The sequence below is a fragment of the Pyrenophora tritici-repentis genome, chromosome 2 (assembly GCF_003171515.1).
Source record: "Pyrenophora tritici-repentis strain M4 chromosome 2, whole genome shotgun sequence".
NCBI classification, from domain to species: Eukaryota; Fungi; Ascomycota; class Dothideomycetes; order Pleosporales; family Pleosporaceae; genus Pyrenophora; species Pyrenophora tritici-repentis.
Window position 1 is genome coordinate 2,773,904 of NC_089391.1, and position 27,815 is coordinate 2,801,718.

Genomic DNA, 27,815 nt, shown 5'->3' on the forward strand with positions numbered 1-27,815 from the left:
TACGCCAAGTTTTGCATCGCCTACGATCAAAGTTAAGTCACATCAAGTGTGCATGGTAAGAATGGCATAGCCTTGACTAAGACACCGTTAGTTTGGGTTTCAACGACAACGAGCTCAAGGCCTATTACTTACTTTTAGATCATTTGCCGAGGAGTTAGAGGTGACATCCCCCGACCCAAGAACTCTTTTCCCAACAGATCCCTCAGGGAGCAGGGCTGAGTGACGTTTACTTGTGGATCCTGCGCAACTTGCTCTTGGCTAATAGGACCATGCTCACCAAGACTACCCCCAGTTTCTTTCTCGCATATACCCTTGTATAATAATATCCGCTGAAACCTAGTATTCTCCGGCTCTCGCTCAAGCTTTATGATATTGGTGTCTTCTCCGCATTCTCCAAAGACTTGGATGCTTATATCAGAAGTAGCTGCTTTCCAACGCTCTTCGTCGAGCTTCACCTTGCAAATCGCTGCATGGATAGCCGGAACTACTAGAGTCGATGTCATCTGCCGTATCACCTTCCGGTTCATTTGTGGTGATAATGTCCGCTAACTCAGGTGGCCGACAGGCGCTAGGAAGTACTTGACAAGAGCGCGGTCCGCCACTGTCTGCGAAGCTGTTAGATATTAGTAATAGATTGGGCGGTGTTTATTCTTGAGAATTTGTCGCAAATGACAGATAAAGGCAGAGGGTGGGGGCTTCTAAGCGGGTGAGTGACCATCGCTAGCCTAGCTGATAAAACACTCCTTCGGGTAAGATCAGATGAGCAGAGAAGGGCAAAACGAAGACTATTCACGAGGAATCGAACTTATCAAAAAAACATATAACTATTAGCGGTCTCCACAGCAGGCGGGGATACTACCGCGGTCTACCACTTTGGTCGGTCAACAAGGGATATTGAAAAATCTGGAATTAACAAGTACATAAACTGACTTCTAGATATCCTCTTATAGGTTACAAGGGTTGCTATGGTTGTATCACGGATTAGGCAGCAAAGGGTGCGAGTGTGACTCGTCGTCACCCCGCCTCTACCCTATTGATTCAGTGCCTAGTCGCTCATGTAAACCCCTACTAGTCAATTGCTTCATGGTTATAGAACAGACGCAGCACTAGCCGACTGTTAATACTAATCATCATATCTTAAAATGGCTCACTAACTCCCAGGAATACCTAGGTCGAATAACAGTGGCGCTAGGAAGCGCGAGCGCAAAGAAGATAGGATCGACGATACCCTCCCTTATTAGCAGACTCCGCAACAATCAATCGATTGACATGATTGATTCCTATATAGGTTAAAGAATTACTTCATTAGGCAGCCTTTAACCTAGATAGGAATCAATCATGCCGATCCGATTGATTGTTGCGGAGTCTGCTTATTAGATTATCACTCTCAAACACCACAATTCCTTCTACGTACATGTATTTCTCAAATCCCCGCATTTCATTTACATGCAGAATCCCTTACCTAGCTGTATGTGCCCGTCTTGTCTATGTGCATTCAGTTCGGTTCGGTCCTGTGTGCAAGTCTGCCACAAAGCTATAGAAGCTAGCCATAGGAAAATCCAGAGGCAGATTCTGTAGTCTCGTAGAGTATTTTTATTTGTTGTAAGATAACTACGAAGTCTAATTATATAGATATAAGGCGACTAAGTTAAACATACACTCTATAAAGTTTCCGCACATAAGGGGAAATCTATATAAATAATAAGTTAATATTGGAACAAGGTCCCTCTAGTAGTATGACTACTGTGGATAACCGAGTGAGAGGGACAAGGCGGGGTGGCTGCAACGTATTGTATTCTGTCGTGTTGTCCGGTCTCACAGACTTTGGCTGTTGTGGTGGGTGCTATTGCCCACCGGGCAGTGCCTGCCACACCAGCACATCATGTGACTCTCAAGCACCTTCTACCCTGGACTGAACCCAGATATTCTCAACAGTTAATAATAATAATAATAATATACGAGGTTCGAACGAAAGCTAAAAAAAGACTGCATATCACTTTCAGGTGGTCCGATGAAGAACCAATTTGCCCGCAACGTTGTTCCAACCATAACACCCTTCCATGATACACATTACTGTGAGACGACATAATGAAAGACCAATTTGCCCGCAACGTTGTCCCAACCAGGCCGCCCCTCAGTCTTTGATGAAATAATTCTTGTTTACTAACTATATATCTGATACACTGTTACTCTAACATTAGTTCATTGGTCTAGTATATTGCGCGAAGCTTCCCGTGTTATCCGGCACGTGGCGTGAGACCTTCACTTCCCAGCGCGCCAAGGTCGCAGCCTAGCCTAGCCCCAAACGAGGCTGCCTACAAACAGCACCTCGTCTGCCTACTATCCCGCTCACTGCACGGCACAGCCCATTACCCAACACTCGACAGGGTCTTCATCACAGCGAAATTGCGGGAGGTTACATGATGGAGATGACACCGTCTGGAAGTAGCGCACAAGCAGTTAGCGAAAGCAAGACGAGAAGCGGTACGTGAAAGCGCGAGTTTGAAGATGAAGCGGTCGAGTACACTGTTGAGAGCCCAGGTGCCCACGACGTAACCTTTCAAGTCTGCATGGTGCGCATACACCCTTGCTCAAGGCCATGTACGGAGGAGGCGACACTGCGAGCGATGAGAAGGAAACCAATACTTCGCTACGTCGGTATGTACACTAACACATAAAGTCTCCAGCCCACGCTAATCCGAGTAGCGTTTTGAAGACCATCGCCGATGAATATGATCACGACCTCACCATTATCGGTCTCCATGGGTGCGTTTGGAAGGTATCGAGCAAGGCTATCTAATTGTTCTCTCAGCGTGTAGCCGCAATCTTGGTAAGTGATGCATAGCCCAACAGGTTACGTTTCAAGGCCGCAGTTCAGGACTAATTATAGCACAGAGCCCGACGAAGAAGACGCTCAAGATGACCAGTCATCCCGTTTTCGCGGTTGATTGCTTAGTCGCACAACTGACGCACATCAGCGACTATCGCGTCAACCGTATCCTCGAGAAGCAGGAGCTAAGCCATACTACGTCCGCTCCTTCGAAAAAATGCATCATTCCGAAAGACCCTACGGCTGTAGAAGTCCACGTTGAGGTCCTGAAAATAGGCATTGCGTGGGACATAGTTTACCTCAAACAACTGGCCGCCCAAGGACTGTACAACGCTCTTTCAAGCAAGGGTCTTACCTTTGCCGAGTTCGAGAGGCTGTGCATCCATACGAAGATCTTCACGGCAGTTACCTGTGGAGTACCTGCTATCTGCAGCGACGTACATGTCCGGCGTGCGTTATCAGAGCTAGGTACATATGCCGCCACACAGCACGACATCTGGATCACCAACCATCATCGAGAGTACTTTCATCTTTACACGAAGGCACCCTATCTTGTCTGGTACCACGACGGCGCAATGAAGGAAATCCCAGGAAAACTGCAAGCCTGTCAGCTCAAAAACAAGAAGCCTCGATTTGACGACGAGGATACGTAACACCCGGTCTACTCGCTGATGTCAATTGACGCGTAGCTAGCCAGAAGCTCATCAGCATCTATGCTTTTCACACGGTGAAGGCACCAAGCATGATATTGAGAGGCCATTGAGCAGAAGGGAAGGGGTATATAGAACCATGACCCAGACATGATATCCATGACATCCTCTAGTAGGAGTAATGAAGTACCTAAAACACAGCTCTGATATGAGATCTATTATGTGTGGTGCATTCTCAGCTGTGCAATGTCGGTAAAACCTTCCACGTCTTGTTACTATCTGTGTATAGTATCCATGCACAGGTCTGGTACTCTTGCTTCCGCGTTTGATATGACTAACTCATAGGTTTAGTCACAACAGGATATATTTAATTGCTTGGTTCCTGAAATATTCCATCATGTCACCAAGCGCTCTGATCACGATGTGTCTCTATTGTACTCTACTTACATAAACCTCGATAAGTTATGTCTCTACTCCCTTGTCTACGTCCGTTGTTTCAGGGACATATACAAACTACAAGAATATCCGCCAGCTAATCAGTGCAGTTGCTACAGCACATTCTAGTATTAATTCCTCTAGGACCACTTGTGCCGTTGCTGTCCCACTTGTCACGTTCACGATGTCCAAGTGCTAAGTGTCCACGTCGTTTCTGTACTTTGATAGCACAAACGTAAGTCATCTCTAGTCTTTTTTCAATTCTACAATGCCTAGAACTCAAATACCCACCTTGATGCCTTCTTCCTTCTCTTTTCTACTCCAACCATATCAGCATGACTATTAAACAATAACGTAAGAAGGTACGTTCATCAACCAACAGAAGAATAGCCACTACTACCTACTTACTCTCACTTCAAATGACCTAGAAAATAATAATCCACACACACAGTTTAACCCCACCACACCTACATCCACATCCCACATTTTCCCACCGTCAAACACACCGGAAAGCCGACCACGACTTATCACTATCCTTAGCCAATCACTTCACCACCACACCACACTAACTCCAACCAACCTAGCGTTATGTTCCGCAACTACATCTACCTACCGTACATACACCGGTGCCCTAGCTGCTCCATCGAACAGGCGTTCGCCACCCACACCACATGAACCACGCACAAAATCATCCATCCATGCAAGTTCGCAGCTATCCAAACCCCATGGCACCAGTCCAAACCAAAAAGAGCTCTAGACGTCTTCCCTAGCTCGCCGCGTTACCTACCGGCTAGCAAGGACCCACCTAGCAAATTCAAAAGGCCTGGTTAGTTGCATGTTTCTTACTCAAGGAACAGCACATCTGCCCCGAAGATTTACGAGTAGAGATCGCAAAAACTCTGAAGGATTACATTGTTGGCAGTGCAAATAAGCAGGTCGTCGTCACGAGAACTTCCCTTCAGAACCTATGGCACTAATGGGCTACGAGAAGCACTAAGCAGAGTGAAGGAAACGGTCTGCGACAGGCGTATCAAGCTTGTGTTGCTGGTGCTTCCAGACCGATACAGAGTCACCTACCCAGCCTTCAAAGACATGGCCGATCGTGAGTTCGGCTTGCAGGCAATTTGCACGACGGAAGGGAAGCTTTTCTCTGGCCGTGGTCACTTCCGACAGCTCAGGAAGGCTGACCAGTATCTTGGAAACGTCATGATGAAAGCTAACATCAAGTGTAGAGGCATCAATCATACAGCTGGAGGTCCATTCGACGCCAACCCAATCCTACAGAACAGCCATGACAGATCAGATCAAGGAAACGATTTTCTTTGCGTCTTTTTTCACTTTGTGGTTATCTTGCTCTAGATCATATGCCATCCTTCTTTTAGATTATGCTATGCCAAGAACTTAGCCTTCATCGTTGGCTCATACACCGGGACATCCAACGGCTTAGGCGGGTGATCCTGCTTAAGATTCACCTCTGCCCATCTCAGCCACCCTGCATACGTTCCATCCTCGCAGTCACTGCCTTCTCTTTTCCGCCAAAGCATGCCTAAGGAATCTGATCCGAACAGCTCCGCTAGGAAGCCATGGCCAAGCTTCAAGCACCAAGTGTTCGCGACCGTGTTTTCAACGATACTTCTTGCGAGTGCCTGATCTTTGGTCTCCTCCTCACCTGACTGTGGTAGCTTCTGCTGCAGCAGCTCCCATTGTCGCGGGCCACTCCAATCCGTCGCTAACTCATGAGAAAAAGCACTGGTAACCATGTTGTAGAGCCAGCAATGCTCGCGAACGTATTTTGGCCCGTCCCAGCTATCATCATCGTCTTTCCAGCGCTGCGCAGCTCCCATGCACTGAATCTGGATCGCGTAATCCGTCAGAGCTGCTTTGTTGACCATTTGTTCGGGAACGGGTATCAAAGGCACGTGATTGACGAGTGGATGTTGATGCGCTCCAGTCGTATCTGTCCTGCCTTCCCACACTTTGAGTAAAAGATGGTGAGAACGTCGAACAAGTGGGTTGTCAGCTCCACACATGAAGAAGAAGTTGGCGATAGAAATCCCTTCCGGTGGATCCCACATTGTGAAGCCAGCGAGGTCGTAGGGTGATGCGGGATTGGCGATGTGCTCGGTCCATAGCCAGTCCAGGTCGCCGAACTGTAACACTCCGACGTCAAGGTATATGCCGCCGTACTTGAGTAGCAGTGGGAAGCGAATCAGGTCAGAAGTATGCTGGGCAGCGTATGTACCTTTGACCGTGCCGTTGGTAAAGGCTTCTGGGACCACGGATGGCGAAGAAGTGTCGATGAAGTTGGAAACATTGAGAGGAGATCCTGGTACGGTGTCCAGGACATAGATTGTCCAACCAAGAGGGGAGAAGCGGCGATGCCAATTAACCACGTTGCGTATCGAACATGGTGGCAATGCACCTAGTCCCGCGTGCCAGAATGCAAAGATGGACTTGGATCCCGGTGTAGGCGGTTGCGGGGTTGGCAGGTGCAACAGCTGAGACTCTGATGCCGGTGATGTTGACAACGTCGTTCCTGGAATGCTGGGGTAGTCGATGGTATGGGTTGCTTTCAGCACTCAGGCCCATACAGAAATGGAGTTGAGGTTACACAAGCGCCAGATGTTAAAAAGGCAAGCAGACGGAGCAGGAAACTATTCATACTTCACTCCTGGGCGGGGGCATGTCAGCTTACTGTAAGTCCACGTATGAACATTACGTAATGAGTGGCATGTATACGAAACCTTTTCTGCGCCATCATACCGGTGTGCATCTGTCAAACTTAAGATACTATGCTTAACCATGATGGTGTAGCCGCAAATCTGATCGATCGACACAATCTGGTTCAAAAGCTACACTGGTTCAGGAATCAGTAAAATGCACGGATTAAATCCTGATATGTGATTGTTTCACCCCTGAGAATGGGCCATGAATTCAACTTGCGAGTTGCGTTTGTTTGTAGCTCTGCCACCAGTCATACCCACTCCAAACACGCTGCGAAAGGTCAACCTTGCCGACCTCGCCTACTCACCTTCAGGTAACTGAATAATATTTATTTCGACCTAATTCTGCCGAGAATAGCGCCTATCTGCAGCATGCACCACCACCGGAACATACCTTTGAGGCGCACACCGCCACCTGACGGCCTTCGTGCTCCAACGGATGCGCCTCCGGCTCTGTCTCGACAGCCAGCCCAGTTGCCAGGTGAGCCCGAGTTTCTGATCATCGGCTTGTTCGCTCTTTGACTCACACAGCGGATGATTGACGGTCTGGCGAATTACCCCGAGCGCAACGCTGATAGAGCCTGGCTTACTGAATTCCTTGCACTCTACCCGCGCGATTACGCTTTGGCCAAAGTGTCGGGGTTACGAAAGGACGATTACATCGCTTCCTATCAGGATATAGTGTCGCGGACGAAGAGACAACTACGTTACCCTATGCGCTTCATGTAGATGAACCCCGATTGCTCACAGCAGCAGGGGCATGCGAGGCGCGAAACAGCCTCTAGGGAGATGACTGATCGTAAGTTTTGACGTGATGCGTTTGCGTGATGAGATTAATAATGTTGTAGTCGAGCGACTCGACATTATCGACTTCTGCGATGCAGTAGACGAATGGGGATCGACGATTCCTATCCCGGCACGTGAAGCTGAGAGAATGATGGAATTGGCAAATGAGAGGCGGATCGCTGATTTGAATGATCTCGAACCGGCGCGCGGTGATAGACGCGAATATGGAGTACGTTGGAGAGGGAAGACATAGACAGGTACTGACTGTAGGCAGAAGCGACGCGCCTGAGATCGTGTAGGACGAAATTGTATAGCACGGAATGAGTACTACCCGTACACTGACATTCACCTTCACTGCCATCACTCAGCGGTGAGATTGCAACACTTTGAGACTAGATAAGTTGTGTAACCCCCAGCTCCATCCTACTGCCACTTGCGTACTCTCTCAATCCAATCGCGGCGGAAAATTCGAGACTCGCCATGGGCAGCAGCCAGGTACCCGCTGAGTCCTCGTGAGTAAATGCATGTCTGTGAGCCGCAAACTTCACTAATGAATACAGCAGCCTCTTCAACAAAAAAAAGTCTTCTCGGACGTCACCATCCGCCAGACTAATAATGCGGTCACAAAGAAGTACTATGCCCACAAAGTAATCTTGTGCAGTGGCTCGCAATGGTTCACCAGAGCTCTGACTGGCAATTTCAAGGTATGGCCCGAGACAGAGATTTCTTGATCACTACTAGAACTCAGAGTGGGAAGCGACATCAGACGTCTGTGGTCTGGGTCTAGGTCCGGCTTGTCCGGCACTTTGGACAAACAGGAGGCTCAAGGAAAATCAGGGCCTAGAACGGCGGGAGCGGGTTAAAAGGACTAGGATGCGTTAGTGGAGAGTGTCGGAGTTCGCTGGCTAAGTGCTACTGCCGCTGCTACGCTATGCTACGGAGTAGGTTGCGGTATGTTTCATATGTGCCGTTGGGTGTGCGTGTGTGGGTTGGCGTGGAAACATGGTGGTGGTGGTAGGAAATGTGATGGGGTGTGGCGTTGGCTTGTTGTGAAACGGGTCTTGTGTTTTATGTTATTTGGGCCTAAATCTAGGCCTCGACGTGGGCGGTGAAGGTGATTTTTGTGCGTAAGTTGTGCTGGAGAAGTGCATTGGAGAACGTATAGATGTTGGAATATAGGTGGGTTGACGGTAAGAATGCGACAGTTGGTACTGCGTCTTGCGAGATTTGCTGGTGTAGTTTTGTTGAGAACTACGGACGAATAATCTCTTAGAATGCAAGATGATGACACTCGTCTTACATTCACGCACAAGTGCAAACAGATTTCAATAATTTGACTTGATCATTATTACCGCGAACCCTTAGAATGTAGGCATTCGCACTTCCATCTCATGGTTGCGATTCCACTAAGGAAAAAGCATCAAAGCAGACACTACATGAGGATATCCAAACACATTATTCAACTGTACTGTTGACCATGCAACGTCATACATCTTTACGACTTTGATATCGTCGTCATTTCCTTGTTTCCATCATCTCGACTTTAAATCAACGCGATTGCGGGGGTATCTTAGACGGCGACGCCCTTGGCGGCTTGCCTCTGTGATATTTGTTAGAAAAGCGAACTGGAGATATGTGGTACTGGCATGATGACGTACCCTCTTGTTGATGAACATGGCAATAACCAAGATGGCGACAAGGAAAACAATAACGAAGACGACAATAACACCGGGCTCACGCTGAGCCCAGTTCTTGTTGCGCTTGGCGAGGTGGAGGAGAGCGTGCTCGGCGCGAGCGGCGAGGGGCATGCTGATGGCGGCCATTGTGTATGTTGGAGTGTACTGATGGAAAATGTTAGAAAAGGGGGTTGAAGAAATTGGTGAAAGGCTTCCGGAGCTCAAGGGGCGCGACAAAGAGGGCGATGGATATGTTTTGTTCCTTCCAAAAAGGGTGGAAAAGCCAAGCTCTGGCGCAAGACTAACGTCAACAGCGCAGATGCCATGACGCGGCGCAAAGGAAGCCCAAGCTCCAGAAAAGGCGAGGCGAAGCTTACATTGAACGAAGTGAATCGGTCTTTTGAAAGTTGGCAAGTTGGAGGAAGCTTAGGTAGCTGTTCGAAGGAAACGGAAGCTGGTCAGCGGCGATCGGAGATGACACCCACGGGACAATCGCGACGGTACAGAGGGACTCGGCGATGGGATTGAAGGGCGCAGGTCGACAACGATGCAGCATCAAAGAGTAGAGGTCAAGGCAAGCTCTTAAGCAAGACGCTCAATAGTCCGCTTTTGAACGCGCCCGGTTGGCCGAAAATTTCTGCACCGATTGAGGCATTTTGTTTGGCCTCGGGTCCTAGCGGGCAGTCCGGAGGCTCCAAGCTTGCAAGGGTTGTGGACGCGGCCGGGGATGTGGATGATAAGTGTGGAAATAGTGGACTTACTTGTGAGGCGCGGGAGCTCTTTGGTCTGGAATGTGTTGAGTGAGATTCGACGATGGGATGAGGAATTCGGGGAGGGAGCAACGTTAATTAAGAGTTGAAGAAGGCTGGGAATAGGGCCGGGGTCGAGCAACCGTGGGACCAAAGCTAGACGAGCTACTGAGGCCAGCCAATGGCGCGACATGCCATCATCTTGTCGTGGTTGAGCCGGTGATCGGCAGCCTCATCTTCGGCACACACGATGCAGAGCTTCCAAGGTTTGATTGATGTTGGTAGGAAGTACGTCACGGGACATATCACGAGACTAACATATGCACACATATGAATCTTTGTTCATAGCAGCTCTCGTTGCGCTCACTGGAAGCTTGGAAGCTCGTAAGCTCTCTCACTCTCGCACTCGCGCGCCTCCACACGCGTTGCATCCACATCTCATAGCTGCAAGCCGCCGCCGACGCTACTCTGCCGGCTCCACTTTGTTATGAAGCCCCTGCGACTTATTAACCGTCCTCGTACAGCAACTGCAAGCCTTATGTCATCGGCCAGTGCTTATCTCCTCTGGATGCCGCGACGGCCGCCAACCCACCCTCCGACCGCGCGACTCGGCGGTCAAGACGAGGCACTTGTGGCCTGGATGGTGACAAGCCGGCTAGCGCACCGGAAACAAAACAACTCAGCTTAGAAATGCCTCATTTCCTGACGCTCCCTTGGCTGTCAACAAGACGATGCGCTACGCCGAGAGGGCCCAAGTGCAAACGGAGCTGCGTGGAGTGGGTTTAGTTCTGCCCGGGATCCTCGACCAAGCTTCTGCTGTGCCTGTGCCTATGCCCCCGCGTTCTTGGCACATGACTGCGTACATCCAAAGCACCATGTCACACCTCATGTTTCGAAACGGCCACAAGCTTCATTCTCTCACGCTTCCAATGTCTCCAACCTTGATACCGTCGGTCACTGCGCCTCCAACTATATCACCACACAGACATTAGCCTTCGAATCAACCGTGTCGGTGTAGCGTCGCTCATGACTCGGAGATAGCAATGTGACCAAAGCCGTGAACCGCTTATTCATCCCATCAACACACCGACATACGCTTATCCCATCATGACCACAGCAATGTGCAGCCAGCCATCAAGATAGGCCGTCGCCCGAACCAACTCCTCCACACTCGCGCTCAACGGTAAAACAGCACCATGCAGAACCGCCTGTGCGAGAAGTGGACTTCGCCTGCTCGGGAATAATGTCGGTAGTATCTGGTTCAACGCTGTCCCCACGGTCTGCGGTTGCCCTGGGTTACTGTCAGCTTCCTTCACCGCCAACACAGCATACATACTCACTTGAAGATAAATTCGGCGTCACCAGTCGTTGCACAATTCTTAAGCTTCCCGGCGCAGTCTCCTCCTGTACACCGTCCGACGCCGCGTGCGGAAGATACAGTCTGACGGGCAGATGTCTCAGGTTGACGCCTTGCGGGTTCAGTAGCTTCTGGTTGATGGGATTGTATAGTGCAAAGTCATGATTTCTGACCCCGTCCCAAAGCTGTGTGCTATCCTCTTTGCTCAAAAACATGACTGTCTTTCCTGTACCCGTCCGTAGGTAGTCGGCCTCTTTGACACTGTGAATGAACATGTCCTGCAGATGCTTGTCTTCATTGTCAAGCTGCACAAGCTGATCCATGGGGTAGTCAGAGAAGTGAATCGTTAGTCGCCATGGTAGACGCCGGCGCTCTTCCTCTGTGGTTTCGAGTTTCTGGCTTTGTGCTGTCGCATCTGCATCCGTGTCTATATCTGGTGGATACGCAGGTTCGGCGCCAGAATAAAGGTCGTAAAGAAGGCCCAGCGGATAGTGCCATTTCAGTGGCACTCCTTCGTACGAGAGCCATGCATCTTTCGGCGTTACATCTGGATAAATCAGACTTCTCGCAAAGAAGCCATGCAGTTTTTTCACCAGCAGTCCCAGGTATGAAATCCGAGGGAATTGTACCTACATGATTCCTGTCAGTATGCGAGGTAGCCAACATGATAACAGGCTCCAACATACCAAGTAAGGATCCGACTCATCATACGTCCTACAATCTCCCTTGTGCAACCGTATCTCAAGTGGAATACTCCCATTCCACGTGCTCTGCCGCAATCTAGTCGCGACGTCTTTGGAACCCATATGGCAGGGCAGTGCAGGCAAAAGAGGAAATCTAAAACGCACGTCGGCGGCCAGCCACGCGTGCTTGTAGCCTAGAGGCGCAGCTCAGCGATGGTGGGGTAAGGTAATCAAAAAGTGGGGCAGGCCAGGAACATGGGGAGAGCTTGGCAAACACCGAACCCTTGGTCTGCTCGTGGCGTCTCTTGGACAACGCGCGTAGAAGTTGGACCACTATGTAGTTTTCTCCTGTGCTGTACGTACCATCCCAGTCATGATTCCTTTCCTTTGACGACGACGACGACGTGCGGCGAGACGATTGACTTAGATGGGAGACCTTCTTACCCGTGATAGCTGGACCATGGACGTGGCACTTAGCCGCAAACGGTCGCGCCTCACGCTCGACGACGCCGAAGAAGAGGGTAGAGAACAGCTGCGGAGAGAGCCGTCGCCTGCGCCTGCACTCGGGGATGTGTTGAAGAGATCAAGGACTCACTGCGAATTGGAAGAGCTAGATGTGATAGACGCTGCAGAAGCCTGGAATGTGGACGTGCAGGCCATTCTGGCCAGCAACACGCTCGCGACGCCGACAGATAGTAGATTGGTGCCGTATGACAATTGGGCCAGATATAGGAAGGATGAGTCTATAGTGGTCCTCTGTATACAGGGTAATGTCCAGGTACACTATGAATTACTCTGGTACTGCATATGCCCCACAACAACCCATCATTACTGACAGTCCTAGTGCCGCACTACCAGACCTCCTTACCCTCTCGCCCTCCCTCCAAGCATCCGTCCTATGCCACGATCCCTCGACTCACAGACTTTCTCCATCCGCGCCCTTCTCGCTCCCCCTCATACAAGCCGCGACGCCTTCGAACAACCACTTTGTCCGCCTAGGTCTTCTACACCCTCTTGGCGGAGGAAAGTTCCCATTGGATGCGCTGGTCGTGCTAGATGGAAAAGGGAGGAGGAGATTGGTGTTGCCGGTTGGTTGGGGTGCGGGGAAGCATGTGGATACGCCTGCAGGACGAAGCATACAAGTACGGTTCATGGCTCTATTGAAAGCATGTGTAGAGAGGCTAGAGAAGGAGTGAGGGCATGACACAAATACGGTATGCGATGCCTGGACATGGTAATTCCGAAGCATACAGATAGTGATTGAGGGAACATGAGGATTGCAAAGGAATTGTGACAATATTCAAGATATCTCATTAGGATATCCTACATGGGTATTATGCCCGAGGCTACCATGGCTGGAAGAACCGCCTGTGAATGTCTCATATGTCAAGAACACTGTGTGCGCCATGTGCACCACATACTGAGTCCTCCATGATACCTAGTCGAGGGGTCGCTTTCCGATAGGTTGGTGGAAGAGTCCTTCTCCAGAATATCAAATATTTATGGTCAGGTGAAAGCGAGTGTCCGGGCGCACGAGCCGCCAATCAGTGCGCTGATTGGCGATGAGTGTTTGCTTGTCTGTACGTCACGTCATGCAAACAAACACAGTGACATAACGTGGCAGCGGAGACCAGTCTTGTTGGGCTGTGCTAGAGCGTATTATGTTTCTGTATATAAATGATTAATTCCATGAAATATTTATCTCCTTGCTCCTTCGGTGAACTCGGTTGATGTTGTCTTCCCACCGCTTGTAGGTAGAACAGGGAAACACATATTTTTGCACCTATAGTTCGATTATCAGCTTCGACTATTTTTCTTCTTTTTTGTATTGTTGAGGAAAGTATATGAAGGCTTGGACTCCTAGCGTAAGTGAAAGACACCCGCCCGTAAACAAGCCTAAAGCTATCACGTAGCTAACGCGTAAATTCTTTCACTACCACATAGTACAAGGCCTCACAGGTATTTTGTTGCTTAGTCATTACAAACGCTCCTCTCGTGATTTTCTCTATCTGCAAGCGCCTTTCATGGGAATCTACTGTTTACCATTAACAACAACGCGCCACAATGTCTTAAACAGAACAGCCACTTTTGCTCACCCAGATCTTTAGCGACGGAAATGGAGATGTCAACCCTAAAAGCTTTGAGAAAATCGTTCGTCGCACACTCACTGCCAAAGGCACAGTGTTCTCTTCCCCTCGTCAGATGATCGCCTAGTGAGTCTAATCGCAAGCGGTAAAGAAGGTAATATCTTACTGAATGCACCAAAGGCGATGCGCTGCTATCTCGTTGATTGACGCTAGACGTGACTTTCAGCTCATCGTAGACGGTATTAAATTTAGCGTCCACGCCGTCTTTCTCCTCTGTGGCTCCAAGGTACTCCATGACTACATCATCGTGAGCAATTCTCTCAACTCATTTATTCTGTTGTTGACAGTACCTATCTAGGACACTATATCGTCTCTCCGTTCTAGCTACGAATTCGATGGGACATTCTTCAGCCCTATAATGGTGGACCGCTACGTCGCCTTCATCTACATCGGCTCCTTCACTATGGACAAGAATGGCCAGGCATCATACCTGCATCACATCACGAAGCTGCCGCCCGGCAAGACGGAGACCGACTTTGCCATGGCCATAGAGACCGCAGTGCATTTCTATCTCATCATGTACGGCATGGGCGAGCGGCTGCAGGATGAAGGCTTGATGGATATAGCCCACGCCAAGATGGCTGAGGACCTGCTATGCGAGAGCCCAATGCCGCTCCTTCTAGTTACACAAATCGTGGGCTGGGTGTACGGGACCAAAGAGAAGATTTGCCGGGACGAGAAGCGAGAGCTTGGGAATCTAGCGGTGGCTTGCGTCCTGAGATACGTGAAGCTCAAATTCTGGACTGTATCTCAAACCAGCGTCTTCACTGCTGCAGTGGCACAGCATGGAGTGTTTGTTGCTGAGATGAACGTCGCAGGTCCTCTCTCGAAAGAACTCGAGAAGAAGTGGCCGAATGTCAAGAAGCGAGAACACAATGACGGACAGGCTTCTAAAAAGCAGGTGACGTAGGGCATTAGGTCAAGCGTTCCCACAAGGCAACGATGGTACCTGAGTGGAATCAACTAGGGTTGGTAGATGGGACTTTCTTCAGTTGAACAGCGACCTCATACTGTAACTCAGGCTCTGCCTTGGATATGATGAAATCAAGCTGAGTAGTAATGACACCATGTTTCTTGAAAGCTCGGGTTTTACTTGATTCCACCTGACAAGTGCAACAACATACTGATGTCAGGGTGACGAGATGATGCTTTAGTGATGCCGTCGTAGACGAGAACTATGAATTACACAAGAAACTCGTTAGAAGATATGGAGCCCACAGCAGACGCACAATGAATAGAGTCTGAAACATAGGTGCTAGAGTGGCGAGATACGAACATGACAATGCCGGAGAGATACGACGAGTGAACCACGGGTATAGGTGGTGTGCAAACGACGTGTAATTAAAAAAACTTAAGACATGCTACCAGAGGAAAAAAGGATCGCTAACGAATGCCCATGTACAAGCAGCGAAACTGTGATAATATAGCTCTCATATTTCCTCCTCTTGACTGTTATCAATACTCGCAGTGCAGCAAACCAATGCACAAATATTCCAGTAATGTACGCCATGAGATCAATGCTTCAATGCCCTTTCTTCCCCATCTCCACACACTGTCCGGTGCTCCGAGTATCTCCATGTTACGATATCGTATAAACTGGGGCCGAGTATGCAACTTCGTGGGGCTCCTCGTATGCTCGCTAATACATCGGGTGACGCGGCCTGCGCGTTTCGTCCTGGGACTGTAGATCAAACTGCAACCATACCCGCATCCCTTCTCTCCTCTTTATCCAAAACATCCAAGACAAAGGAACCGACTCAATGTGCTAAGCTTAGTAGTGTAAAAGGGTACGGGAGTCCCAATCAGCAAGACCCACCTGCTCGTAAAAGGCAGGAAGGGACCACGCTACAAACTTCCATCACTCCAGCCGTCCCTCCTGCGTATACACTGTCCTGCGTCCATTGTCAATCGGCACCTCACAGCTCACGGCCCCAGTAATCAGCTGTTTGTATTTGGCTTCATCGCCGTCGCCAAGGCATTTCTCGAGAAAGTACCTCGCTGCGACTTCGTTGGCAGCCAGCATACTCCTGCACGAGCCCACGACGACCGTCTCTTCCTTTGAGTAGCGCTTCTCGGTGCGACACACAATGTGGTATACCGTCCTCGCGTCGTGTGGCTGACCCATGGCTGCCCTGGCTTTCTGCGAGTAGACAGCCTCGCTCAGGGCTTTCGGGTACGTGCTCACATCGCCGGGTATGGGTTTACGCGGCGGGATGGGTCGCGGAGCAGCCGACTGCAGACGAGGCGGCGGGTTTGGGTGCGAATTGTAGGGTCGAGGTATGCTGGTTACCGGTGGTCCACTGACTACCGGCGCCGGCGCCAGCTGCGGCTGTTGTTGCTGCTGCTGTCCCTGATGCCGGAGTAGGAAGTCGCGATGCTCATCTAGCTGTGATCTCAATGCGTCGCTCGTGGTCTGGAAGATGCGTTCTTGGACGCCGGGCCCGAGGTTGCGCGAATAGTGTCGCAGGTCCGCACTACAGTCGAGCTGCAGAAGCCTGTGCTGGCGGTCGAAGCCGCCGCCCCCGTACAGTTGTCGGGCAGGTGCCGTGGTCGCGGCCATTTCTATTAGAATATGCGCTTATATATGTTCTGGGATCCAGGAAGAGGACGCAAAAGAGGTGTTAAATGAGGATGGAAAGTTTATATCATGTGCATGACGCGGATATTCGCAAATCTTGGAAACGCCGGAGCCCTGGCGATGATCTCGTATTTCACGGAGTCATGTGATGCCGTGTTATTACCGTGTATTTTGTGACCTACGGTTACGAAGCTTTTCATGGGCTGCGCAACCTTATAGCGAGCTGGTCTTTTGAGCCGGGCATATCGAGGGCGCTGCGCGTGGCGTTGTGACCGCGATTCCTTTTTCGAGCACTAGAAGCTGACAAATGGGATAGGTCTCATCGTTTGAATCGTTTAAAATTCCTGCTGCTACGAAGGCGAACACGTAGATAGACTACGATACATTGTATACCCTCTAGCCAGCTTGAAACTGCTGTGAGATGGGTTTTACCTGACGTTGTGAAATGGGTAGGCGTGTACATGGAAAGCATCAAGGGAATCCCTGCGGCGATCCTTTGAGATCGTGCCGAAACGCCCAAGTACCCACACGTCTTGCCCATCGAACGCCATGGCAACAAAGAAAGGAAATCAACCCATCGTCACCGTTACACCTGAGCGAGCCTCGAATTCCACAGAAAACATTGCTCCGATGAACATTCAAGCCGTATTGGTATTTCAAGTCCGTCATCAACAGACCATCGAAACATAATCCAATCTCCGAAACAGGAAGCAGATGCGGGCAAAGGCTAGCTATCTTCAACTATAGTAGCAACTATAACGAGCTTATTAGCGCATTGGCCGATGAAGATGCTGGTAATGCTTACCTATCAGCGTTGTAGCCCAGAGGGATTCCGCCACCAAGTGCTTCACGAGCTTCTTGCTTGAGATCCTTATACTTGGCACAAAGATCGGGGAAGTGAGTGATAGCCTGCTGGAGGGGGGCAGGTACATCGCACACAATCTTGCGCCAATCGTTGTTGCGCTTGCAGACGACCTGGATAAGCTCTCTCATGCACTTCAGTCCCATGATGCAGATGCTGCGAGCATAGTCCATGTCGTAAGAGCCGTTGGGGTGCTCAAGATCCTGAGTTTCTGTGTTAATGAGAACTGTCCAAGCAAAGTTTTCGTGGGAGGGGGATGTTGACGACGGCAAAGCGGCAGGTGGTCCTCCTTGGACTGCACCAAGCCTATAGTACTCAGCCCAGAGCTGGTCGAATTGACTCGCGAAGGGGTTGGGTGGGATCCTATTGCGCGAACTGCCGTGATCGTGTTGACCCTGACGGAAAGCGAGGCCTGACACAGCGAGATGCTCGGGTACACCGCTCAAAGAGGTCGTGTTGAACGGATCAATCTGGTTGACCATGCTTGGCGAACGCAGACTTGAAGTGAAGGACGGGCGACGAGGGCTATTGGACATCTGACTGGCATTAGAACTGCTGCGTTGCCTGTGAGGAGACTGAAGCTCGCTGACTCTCTTCGGGGTTAGCATATGGGGAGAGCCGCCATAGTTCTGCGCAGCCTGGCCGCGAGAGAACGGTGGAGAAGTGAACTGCGAAGCCGAAGAGGTGACATGGGCTCGACAAGGGGTTGTTGGCTGCGCTCATGTTAGCAGATTCTCAGTCGCATATCTCAGAGCCTGTGAACACGTACCGGCTGCTGCGCCGCGTGATCTTGTCCAGGTGCAGGCTGGCGACCGAGTTGCGACAACGAGCTTCCAGATGAGCAAGGCGAATCAGTCTGAGCACTTCCGGCAGATCCAGTAGGTCCTCCAGTCGGGCCTTGAGTTGCAGGAACTTCGAACGAAGTATTAGCTGGTACGCGGACAGTGAGGTCGCTACGACGCCCTCCGTCTCTGTCCTGCGTATACATCTGTAGGTTTGTTAATATAGATATTCCAAAGCAAGTGCAAGTACATTGTGACCAACCTGAGATGATGACATAGCTTATGTACTTGAAGAAACGATGATGAGCGATTAGCGGTCGAGTAGATACGAATGCGGGGGGTGAGCTTGTGGAGAAATTGCGCTGGTGGAGGAAATCAGGACAGACGCGTTGTTTTGGTAACAGAGTATCCCGCCAAGCCGACGCCCACAGCAACAGCAAACGGACTTGTGAGACTCACGATGCGCTGCCTTGCTATAGGGCGAAAGGGGTGCGCAAAGTGGGTCCAGGGTCCAGCACTTGGTCGTGCCTTCCATTCTAGATGAAAGCGAAGTGAAGGCGAGTTGAGCTATAACAGGGCAAGAGCGGCCAGCTTCGTGCACATTTTTTGAACACATTCTTTCGTACGATGCGTGAGGCTGTATGGTAATAGTGGATGTCCTGACAAGATATCCAGAAAACATGGAAGTGGCGGGAGTGTGTGCTTGAAGATAATGGTTCATGTAAAGACACAGATCGCAGCGCCAGTTTCAGCAATATATAGCGAGAGAGCATAGATGTTGCTTATGGAAAGATGAAAAAAAGTGCATGGAAAAACAGCTGTATGCTGCCTCTCGGCTACACAGTGAGAGTCGAGCCGTACTGCGAGCGAAATGAACAGTAACAGACGAGGAAAGTAAAGAGATTACAGAGACTGGAGAGAATGGCGGGAATGGGATGCAAGGAAGACTGTGAAGTAAGAACGGAGATACTCGTTGAGTTTGTTAAGATGTGATGTCCTTTAGGGAGCGAACTCTCTAAACGATTACAGCAGCACCCCAGCTTTACGATCGCAAGACCACCTTCACTCTCAGGGAACCGTGCCGAGTGTTGAGGCAAGAATTTCCTTTGCGACCCGAAAAATGGTATTTTTACTCACTGAACTCACTAAGGCATATAAAGAGACACTCTAAGTAGCTATGGATGTGATGTGTCTTGACGGGAAAAGTATCGGATATGAAACTGGCTATGTCTGGGGTCACGCGACCGCAAAAACACCGCAACGAGCGGAAGTTTTCGTACATATGTATGCTCAAGGTGGGTGGCATGCCATAGGCTTTTTCTTGGGTTACTACGGGAAAAAGGCGTTTATGGTGAGTATATAGCCGAGCTTAAACTTTTTTCCGTTCCATGTTATAATGAGATTCGAACGTCGAGTGTTGACGTTTTCGACGATGATGTAGTGGCGTCGAAGAAGCCGGGATCGTCCGATCAACCGCTATCACCAATCAGACGCGGGCAGTTGTCATAACCGAGGAAGCTTGAGTGGCGCCCTAGCGCTCGAACTTCGATGATACCAACACTTGTAACTCCAAGGACGTCCCGCACTCTCCACTCCACACGACACGCCATGGCTTGCACACGCGCTCTCACTCGTCTGGCTACGAAGCGAACTGGTACACATGTCCCCATTGTATCGCATCAGCAAGTCAGCATCGCTAACTGTCCACCAGCTGTACGGTCGGCAGTTTTCTCTCGCGGCTTCGCCTCGGTAAACGATGTACACGCCCGCGATCCCATCTCCAAGACCGCCGAAAAGATTGTCCCCGACGCCTCGCGATCGACCACCCCAGAGAGCAAGACATCGACAGTCCCGGAGCCCTCACCCAGTAAAGATGCGAAGACCAAGACCTTCCACATCTACCGCTGGAACCCAGATGAGCCTACATCCAAACCCAAGATGCAGTCCTACACGCTCGACCTGAACAAGACTGGACCCATGATGCTGGATGCGCTCATCAGGATCAAAAACGAGGTGGACCCGACCTTGACCTTCAGGAGGAGTTGTCGCGAGGGAATTTGCGGAAGTTGCGCCATGAATATTGACGGAGTCAACACATTGGCCTGCCTTTGTATGTAGTGACGGAGCGCAGGTTGTAGCTGAGACGCTAACGAGGTCACAGGCCGTATCCCCACAGACACAACCAAGGAATCTCGCATCTACCCGCTCCCCCACATGTACGTTGTCAAGGACCTTGTACCGGATATGACTCTTTTCTACAAGCAATACCGCTCCGTCAAGCCATATCTGCAGCGCACTACTGCCGCACCAGATGTACGTATCTATCTTGGTGTCAGCCAAGCGACCAGAACTAACAGTCTACCAGGGTCGTGAGTTCCGTCAATCCAAGGAAGATCGCAAAAAGCTAGACGGTCTCTACGAATGCATCCTCTGTGCCTGCTGCTCAACCTCGTGCCCGTCCTACTGGTGGAACCAAGAAGAGTACCTTGGCCCCGCTGTTCTCCTCCAATCATACCGATGGATCGCCGACTCGCGAGATGAGAAGAAGGCTGAGCGACAGGATGCCCTCAACAACAGCATGAGTTTGTACCGATGCCACACCATTCTCAACTGCTCAAGGACATGCCCCAAGGGCCTCAACCCTGCCCTGGCCATTGCTGAGATCAAGAAGAGCATGGCCTTCACATAGATCACGTGGCAAATGGGGTGAGTTGGTGGTTAGCATCCGCTATATGTGCATGCATGCCGTTTGTAGTTTGCGTTATTTGCGAGTTGTGTTTGAACAAATTCAATCAATAATTCCACCTTGTTCATTCCTTCATGTGACCCGACTTGAACTGCGGACCCCTGTCTTTGTCGTTTTGTGGTACAATATCCGCCTGTAACCATGGTACCTGCAAGTACGACTGACTACCATGGATCATGCCTCCAAGGCCGGGAACAAGCTTTCGAATTTAGACCCTTTTGATTTTTTGTTTTCACGTGCGATTTCGGGCGCATGTCAGGGTCTCCTTTTTTTCTCCGTATTCTATTTGTGGAACTAGAGATCCTAACGTCGCACAAACCCCACGTGACAGCTCGACTGTACCACAGAAGCGCGATTTTGTAGACCCTCTCACTTTCACCCCATTGTCCCGCAAATTTTTATTTTCTTGACAACAGGACCCCACAAATTCACGCAAACGTACTATGCAATGTATTCGTTACCAAACTTAGCGTCTCACGCCCTAACACTACCTCGCTAGACTAGGTCTTTGTCTCTCTCTCTCTCTCTCTCTCCCTCTCTCACTTACTTGCGACTTTGTTCAACCAACAACACAACATTATTCTACAAACAACTTTTGCCGTACAAAGACGAACGATACAGTACAGTGCTGATAATATCGGCTATTAAATTCATCATGGCTGTCGTCGTTACCGAGGAAATGGACGTCGTACCAACACTACCACCACCAGCATCCAAATCCGATGCGCGACTGCGATTAAAGTCACTTGCACGCACCGTCTCGGCGCCTCTCAGTCTCTCTCGACTCGAGTCTGCGCACCTTGACATGGACGTCAGCAACAAAGAAATGTCAAGCACGCCAAAACCCCACCAGCTATCCAAACAATGCAGCAGCATCCTCAACTTGCCCCAGTCCCTCATTTCCCGCCTCCGTCTAGACCGGGACCGCTGGCGCCATCTCGCCCAAAAGCAAGCGACCTCAATCTCCACCCTGGGCCAGTCGCTGCAAAACCTGCAAATCGCCACAGCCACGCTATCAGCAGAAAATGCGCAGCTGCAAGCGCGAACTGAGATACACCTCGCAGCCATCGCAACTCTAACATCTACCCTACGAAATGTAGCCGGCAAAAACGATGCTCTGCTTTCCAGGGTCGATGATGCAACACGCAGTCTTCTGCGCCTCCAGAAGAGCGACCGCGCAAAAGGAAAAATGCAGCAGCGCAACCTGACACTGAAGGCTTTGTTAAATCGGTACTCAGAGAAGGGTGTAGCGGCAGAGGCAAAAGCGGATGCTGATACTGAATCTGCACTAAGGGAGGCGCTGGCCGCGGCTTGTGAGCGAATCGAAGAGTTAGAGGGGAGGGGTTCAGCGCTGCTTGATGCGTTGGAGAGGCAGGAAGATGATGAGTGTGAGGATGAAGAGATGGATGGAGGTGCAAGTGTTGTGGAGGCTGAGGTGGCATTCAGGGGGATGTTGGAAGATGAGGAGTTCAGAGAGTTGAGGGAGGAGTGGGAGGGCTTGCTGGGGGAGTGAGGAAGGTAGTATAGGCGGCAGTAGTTTTGGCAGGACCGAGGCAGCTTGCGCGAGGGCATCCAAGTAGGGATCATGATGGAGCGATGAGGTCAGCATGAGCGACCGTGTTCAGCGCGGGACGCGTGCTATACCTAAACATTACACTCATCACGCCAGCTGATAGACTCGAGTTCCTTTTTCAAGGACACCGACATAGCGAGGACGAAGTGCGGAATCACCCAGCCGACAGGAAGGGGTTTGAAAGCATTAGTGAAGAAGATAGTCATGACGAACAGAGGGGAAATGTTCGAACTAAATGAAAGGTGTTGAAATTATTGTATCATGTCTAAAAAAACAGTGGATATCCGTATTCCGGATGTATGATACCACGAAGGGTACTTTGCCAAGCTATTAACCTGGAATATGGCGTGTTGATTCTATGAGCTCCGCCTGCTCATGTGTCATTGCGCCTGCTGGAGTGGTTTGAGTAAACTGACATCCGCATGAAAGCGGCTGCGACAGAGTACGAGCGCGATGTTGTCCCCGAAAAGGGTTTGTCGCATGTCACTACATGTATGTGTGATTGATCCTTTGTCATGCCAACTTCTTGCTGACATGCTGCCTTCAGCTTTACCCGCCTTGACCTCGCCTATATACATGTGTCTGGTCATGGCTACTCTGGCGGGTGTCAGCATATGGGCAGTGGATGAGTCAAATGCTATAATATTGAGCCTCGTTCGCTCAAGCTTCCTTCGTGTTCATCCGCAGATGTTCTAATCTTCTTCTCATCTGTGTCCATCTAACAAGCTCAGTTTGGGCCTGTTGGCTGCGGCCCATGCACATGAGGATTCCCATGCATAGTCGGAACGTCTTCCGACCCCAGTAAGCCCCCGATATCGCCCCAGTTCCAATCGTTGATGTTGTTAATGGTAAAGTCCATGAATTGCATTTGTGTCGCCCTATCAAAACGAGTGTTGGGAGTCATAGTCGTTGCTGTTCCCATGTACGGTTGATCTGGGTACATGCGACCTGGTATATGATCTGCAAACATGTATGCTCCTGTTCCGGGGGGTGATTGATGGTAGATGTGCGGTACGGTATCTGCTTGTGATAGCTGGGGTGGTGGAAGTGAGGTCTGCGGCCCGGAGTCGTGGGTTTCCAGTTTGGGCTCTGTGAAGCGGACGGGGGAAGCCAAGGAGTCGGCCATGGAGTGTAACTCGGGGACGAGAGAGGCGAACTTTTCGATTGTTCCGGGCATGTAGGGATTACGCCTGTGCCGCTGCGCCAAGTCGGCAAGCTGGGATAGCAGGATACGTGACTCCGACATATTGGTACCACCTAACTTATTCAGGCAAACAAGATCAAGGACCAGGGCCGAGCTAGACGCGAGCATGTACCAGGTGTCGGAGGAAAAAACGGCGTCAAATTTACCGAGGGCGTCGACTTTGAGTAGTACTTGGGCCAGCTCGCGACCAGACTCGGAGCAGGCATCTGCCATTGACGTCAGGGCTGAGTTTGTGGAATCTTGGCCAGTTTTGGTCAAGATGGAGGCACGTGCGAGGAGTGCTGAACGACAGAGGACGATGATGGTGTAGTGGTATGAGGCATGCATTAGCATGAGCGCTCGCTGAAAGACGGACGCCGAGGTGTCGACGGCTTCCACACGCAGATGCTGGGGTAGGGTATCCTTCCATCGGACCAGGTCACGCAGTACCCCTGCAGCGGGAGACAACGGGCCCACATACGACTCGTCGCTGGCGTTGAATTTGACAGTTCTGGGCGCACGGCACGCGGACCCCAGTAACATAAACAGGCGGGTAGAGAATGCAATGAAGTCAGGAGGACCGCCGATAATCCGTTCGTTGGCATAACTGATCCTGAGGCCTGGATGTTCGATTGCACTTGGGCGGTCGTAAGAGGATACCTGCAAGGTTTCAAAGCCGTACAGGGTCCACCATAAGATCTTGCGCACCTCACGGCCGAGCGGGGTCGATCCAGCGTTGATTTTATCTTGGTGCAGGCCAATTGCGTGGGCTATTCGGACGGCGGTGCCCGTCAGGTTCCAGCATGCATCTCGGTGGTTGGTGTTGTGGAGGTGGAGGGCCGTGAGCAAAAGGGCCTGAACGGCGGTGATGCTTGAGGTGAAGATGACAAGCGGAAGGAGCTTCTGCACCCTTTGCCACCAGAACTGCTCCTGGTCTTCATGGAGGGGTATGCGGGCGACACGGCGGGCGAGCAGCAACATGCACATGAAGCTGCACAGCCATGAGGGGTCGGCCTGCTTGGGATTGACCAGCCAGGCATCGTAGGCCTCGCGGAACGAGGGCTCATGCAGGACGGGGAAGTCGGGCTGGATGTGGTCGAAGAAGGTACGTATCAGCAGCTCGTGGTTGGGGCTCTCGCTGGGCGTCGGGCGGCGTTGGTGGCTGCGGGAGGCGTTGGCGCGCGGGATGGACGTGGGGTTGGACTGGGAGTTGGAGAGGCTATCGTCGCTTCCCGTTGGTGATGCTTGGGCAGCTGCGTTCTTGCCGAACAGGACGAATTCGTGCGGGGCGCTCCTGCCGACCAGGGCGCGCAGCTTGAAATGGAAGGAGAGAGAGCTCCCAGGACCAATGTACTGCACCTGCCCTTGCTGGTCGGGCAGGAGCGACACGGTGTCGTCGCCTTCACCCTCGCCGCTCTCGTCATTGTCGCCGTTACCGTCGCTCCCGGCCGCATCTGGCAGAGGGATGCCGTGCGTCACCGCCAGCTGTCGCAAAGACTCTGTGCTCGACACGTCGGCTTCGGGCAGCAGCCCTTTGACCAGCGACTCAAGCAGGGCCAGTCGGGTGCCCAAACCCTCGACGCTGCCATACAGGCGCTTCTTGCGCGGCTGCGTCGTCAGGCACTCAATGTTGTGGACAATGCAATAGCGACATGCGTCCTGGCCCGGCTCTTTTCTGCATTTTTGCTTGCGCGACTTGCACTTGTCGCAGCTTGTCTCGGTACGTTTCCGCTTGTCGAGCGGAACTCTGCGCGAGCTGCTCGCATTGCTGCTATTCGGTGCGGGAGTCGAAGCGGACATGGGCGTGAGCTGGCTGGTGCGGCGGGTGTTCAGGGCGCAGGGAGAAGAAGCATGGCGCGCACCTCTCGAGAACGCTGCGAATTCATTGAGACGCTTTTCGCCGGTAGGAGATGCGACGAATGCGCCCAAGTCCAAGATGGTGATGCAGGGAACTGACAAGGCCAGCGCTATCTTCGCGAATCTCCGGCCCGTCGGTAATTGAGTGCAAGTCGTCTCCCCCCTGGTGGGCCTAGGACCGGCGAGGCTGCATATTCCCCGACCACCACGCCCACATCGTCTCCACCACATCTCGTGGCTATCAGCACGCGTCATGCCAGTCATTACATGAATCGCGTAGCAAGCTGTTCGGGAAACATGCTTCAACTGCTTCTTCGCTGCCAAAGTCGCCTCCTTTGTTGCTCTCGTTTCTGTTCGTATCCGAAATCCCCTCACATCACATGCAAACTAAGCCTGCCCGCCTTCTATAGTACGAATATTATCACCAACCACACATCTCACACCCATGGCCCAGCTCACCATTGACTCACCAATGACACTGTTGCGGTTGCGGCTTCCCCCCGATTTGTTCGCTTCGGCTTTCACCGCTTATTTGCTTCGTTCCAGAACCTCTTCTGACACCCTGGCCCTATCCGACACACACTGGCTGCTGGCATACGTATCCAAGCATTTGTCAACCGAGTGTAACCTCAACTCCGCTTACGCTGCTGCTTGTAGCTACTGCATATCTTCACAAATCACAAATGTTGATTTGGCTCCAGGTTCATGTTTGATGCGGGGAAGATAACAGCAGTACCCGGAAATCTTCACCATAGCAACTTCGGCCATACTGCAGTAAGCAGCGTCAACCTTGGCCGAGTGTGATTAGAAAGCCCTTACATATCATACCGCGCCCACTTGGGTCAGCAACTAGGAAAATTCAAACTGATGCAAAAGGACACGATGGTACATAGTATCCAATTAAGCCGATCGCGACGGCATTACTTAGGATCAGCCATATCTACTGTAATATACGATACGAGACATACGCGGCACCTACACCAGGGTGATGGCGGTCCTGCGATCGCGAAGTTGGGGGATACCTACACCAAAGACCATCGGGCTTACAATCTTCTGTTCCTGTCAAGTCCATAGGAGCCATATCACCCAAACTGATGTCACATACGCTTTATATCACAACATCAACGTGCGAATGCTAATGTTCGACCTCTTCCATTCGACACACCTTCCCTTACCGGTAAACATTAAAATTTCTGTCTCAGTCAGCATGTTAACTACAAAAATAGCACTGCGGTGTCAAAGAAATTGTGTTTACAATCAAAGAGAGGGGATAGACTAAGGATATGCATAAAAGTGATAAATGGAATATGCAATGGTGATGGGCACAGGGTTTGGATACACCCAAGTTCATCTTCAGGCAGAAACTTCAGTATGTTGATGTGATCACGAGACGATATTGTGTCTCCAGGGAAAAATGGCCTGGAGAAGAATGAAAGGAGGTACAGAATAATGCAAAGAGGGGCCGCGACGAGTTTCTCCAAGACACACCTCACATAACCTACATACAGTTTTGATGACTTCGGGGTTCAATAATGGAACAATATTAATGTTCAATAATGTTCAACAGGATACCGAGGATGTGGACGTCATGCTTGGATCAATTGGCCACGCATCCTACGCTACTCGCGGCACAGCTACTTCCCCACTCGGAGCCTCCCAGGCTGCATATTGGAGGAGTATCGCTGATGACACGATCATTGAATCAGATCTCTGTGGAGACAAACTGTAATCAAATTGGACCCTCAATAGCTTGGTATTGACACCCGCACCCCGCTCTACAAATGGACGCAAAGCATACTGCGGTAGTACTTGGTTCCACAGCGGGTCTGATCGGTAGCGACGCGCGCGCTTATATCTTTTCCAAGATGCCAGCTTTGCAGGCAGGATGGCCATTGGATAAGTAACATGCTTGCCCTCGCAAAATCATCACCAGCATAATCACCCCGCACTCTGTTCACTACCCACATTTTGGCTCCAAGATATGCCCGAATAAACAGACTACGATGCCATCACTTGGCCCGTCCAACTCACTAGCAAAGTGCATCGATCGCTCTACCCTTTCCTGGAGCCCAAAAACCCTGCCCTCTCAGCCGTAGGCAAAACTGTCCTGATAACCGGTGTATCTGGAGGCATTGGCCGAGCTATTGCTGAAGCATGGACAATTGCCGGCGCCGAAGGAATAGTCATTACGGAGAGAA

At 50.9% G+C, this 27,815-nt stretch overlaps 13 protein-coding genes across 13 annotated transcripts; 7 read left to right on the forward strand and 6 right to left on the reverse strand.

Moving 5' to 3' along the window:
• Positions 1-2,599: 2,599 nt before the first annotated feature.
• PtrM4_065060 (uncharacterized protein) lies at positions 2,600-2,800 on the forward strand (the record flags this gene model as incomplete). Its single annotated transcript, XM_001933216.2, has 2 exons — positions 2,600-2,658; positions 2,707-2,800. The coding sequence occupies 2 exons, from the start codon at positions 2,600-2,602 to the stop codon at positions 2,798-2,800; spliced, it is 153 nt and encodes a 50-aa protein (XP_001933251.2).
• Positions 2,801-2,919: 119 nt separating this feature from the next.
• On the forward strand, positions 2,920-3,483 carry PtrM4_065070 (uncharacterized protein; the record flags this gene model as incomplete). The annotated part of the gene is made up of 1 exon (XM_066105683.1): positions 2,920-3,483. One exon carries the CDS (start codon positions 2,920-2,922, stop codon positions 3,481-3,483), a length of 564 nt encoding a protein of 187 aa, XP_065964310.1.
• A 1,820-nt stretch (positions 3,484-5,303) lies between these two features.
• Positions 5,304-6,719, reverse strand: PtrM4_065080 (putative capsule polysaccharide biosynthesis protein; the record flags this gene model as incomplete). The annotated part of the gene is made up of 2 exons (XM_066105684.1): positions 5,304-6,484; positions 6,611-6,719. 2 exons carry the CDS (start codon positions 6,717-6,719, stop codon positions 5,304-5,306), a joined length of 1,290 nt encoding a protein of 429 aa, XP_065964311.1.
• Positions 6,720-7,427: 708 nt separating this feature from the next.
• PtrM4_065090 (uncharacterized protein) lies at positions 7,428-7,713 on the forward strand (the record flags this gene model as incomplete). The annotated part of the gene is made up of 3 exons (XM_066105685.1): positions 7,428-7,437; positions 7,487-7,653; positions 7,699-7,713. 3 exons carry the CDS (start codon positions 7,428-7,430, stop codon positions 7,711-7,713), a joined length of 192 nt encoding a protein of 63 aa, XP_065964312.1.
• A 1,281-nt stretch (positions 7,714-8,994) lies between these two features.
• Positions 8,995-9,247, reverse strand: PtrM4_065100 (uncharacterized protein; the record flags this gene model as incomplete). The annotated part of the gene is made up of 2 exons (XM_001933218.2): positions 8,995-9,024; positions 9,083-9,247. The coding sequence occupies 2 exons, from the start codon at positions 9,245-9,247 to the stop codon at positions 8,995-8,997; spliced, it is 195 nt and encodes a 64-aa protein (XP_001933253.1).
• A 1,699-nt stretch (positions 9,248-10,946) lies between these two features.
• PtrM4_065110 (autophagy protein 5) lies at positions 10,947-12,012 on the reverse strand (the record flags this gene model as incomplete). Its single annotated transcript, XM_001933219.1, has 3 exons — positions 10,947-11,140; positions 11,190-11,835; positions 11,893-12,012. The coding sequence occupies 3 exons, from the start codon at positions 12,010-12,012 to the stop codon at positions 10,947-10,949; spliced, it is 960 nt and encodes a 319-aa protein (XP_001933254.1).
• A 337-nt stretch (positions 12,013-12,349) lies between these two features.
• Positions 12,350-13,085, forward strand: PtrM4_065120 (uncharacterized protein; the record flags this gene model as incomplete). The annotated part of the gene is made up of 2 exons (XM_001933220.1): positions 12,350-12,687; positions 12,734-13,085. 2 exons carry the CDS (start codon positions 12,350-12,352, stop codon positions 13,083-13,085), a joined length of 690 nt encoding a protein of 229 aa, XP_001933255.1.
• Positions 13,086-14,394: 1,309 nt separating this feature from the next.
• On the forward strand, positions 14,395-14,946 carry PtrM4_065130 (uncharacterized protein; the record flags this gene model as incomplete). The annotated part of the gene is made up of 1 exon (XM_001933221.1): positions 14,395-14,946. One exon carries the CDS (start codon positions 14,395-14,397, stop codon positions 14,944-14,946), a length of 552 nt encoding a protein of 183 aa, XP_001933256.1.
• Positions 14,947-15,894: 948 nt separating this feature from the next.
• PtrM4_065140 (uncharacterized protein) lies at positions 15,895-16,161 on the reverse strand (the record flags this gene model as incomplete). Its single annotated transcript, XM_001933222.2, has 1 exon — positions 15,895-16,161. The coding sequence occupies one exon, from the start codon at positions 16,159-16,161 to the stop codon at positions 15,895-15,897; it is 267 nt and encodes an 88-aa protein (XP_001933257.2).
• Positions 16,162-17,351: 1,190 nt separating this feature from the next.
• On the reverse strand, positions 17,352-18,535 carry PtrM4_065150 (Atrophin-1 domain containing protein; the record flags this gene model as incomplete). The annotated part of the gene is made up of 4 exons (XM_001933223.2): positions 17,352-17,367; positions 17,420-18,189; positions 18,246-18,464; positions 18,521-18,535. 4 exons carry the CDS (start codon positions 18,533-18,535, stop codon positions 17,352-17,354), a joined length of 1,020 nt encoding a protein of 339 aa, XP_001933258.2.
• Positions 18,536-19,866: 1,331 nt separating this feature from the next.
• Positions 19,867-20,947, forward strand: PtrM4_065160 (FrdB, Succinate dehydrogenase-fumarate reductase, Fe-S protein subunit; the record flags this gene model as incomplete). The annotated part of the gene is made up of 4 exons (XM_001933224.1): positions 19,867-19,912; positions 19,970-20,368; positions 20,420-20,571; positions 20,624-20,947. 4 exons carry the CDS (start codon positions 19,867-19,869, stop codon positions 20,945-20,947), a joined length of 921 nt encoding a protein of 306 aa, XP_001933259.1.
• A 712-nt stretch (positions 20,948-21,659) lies between these two features.
• Positions 21,660-22,517, forward strand: PtrM4_065170 (Amelogenin multi-domain protein; the record flags this gene model as incomplete). The annotated part of the gene is made up of 1 exon (XM_001933225.1): positions 21,660-22,517. One exon carries the CDS (start codon positions 21,660-21,662, stop codon positions 22,515-22,517), a length of 858 nt encoding a protein of 285 aa, XP_001933260.1.
• A 787-nt stretch (positions 22,518-23,304) lies between these two features.
• Positions 23,305-25,560, reverse strand: PtrM4_065180 (Fungal-trans multi-domain protein; the record flags this gene model as incomplete). The annotated part of the gene is made up of 1 exon (XM_001933226.1): positions 23,305-25,560. The coding sequence occupies one exon, from the start codon at positions 25,558-25,560 to the stop codon at positions 23,305-23,307; it is 2,256 nt and encodes a 751-aa protein (XP_001933261.1).
• Positions 25,561-27,815: the final 2,255 nt, after the last annotated feature.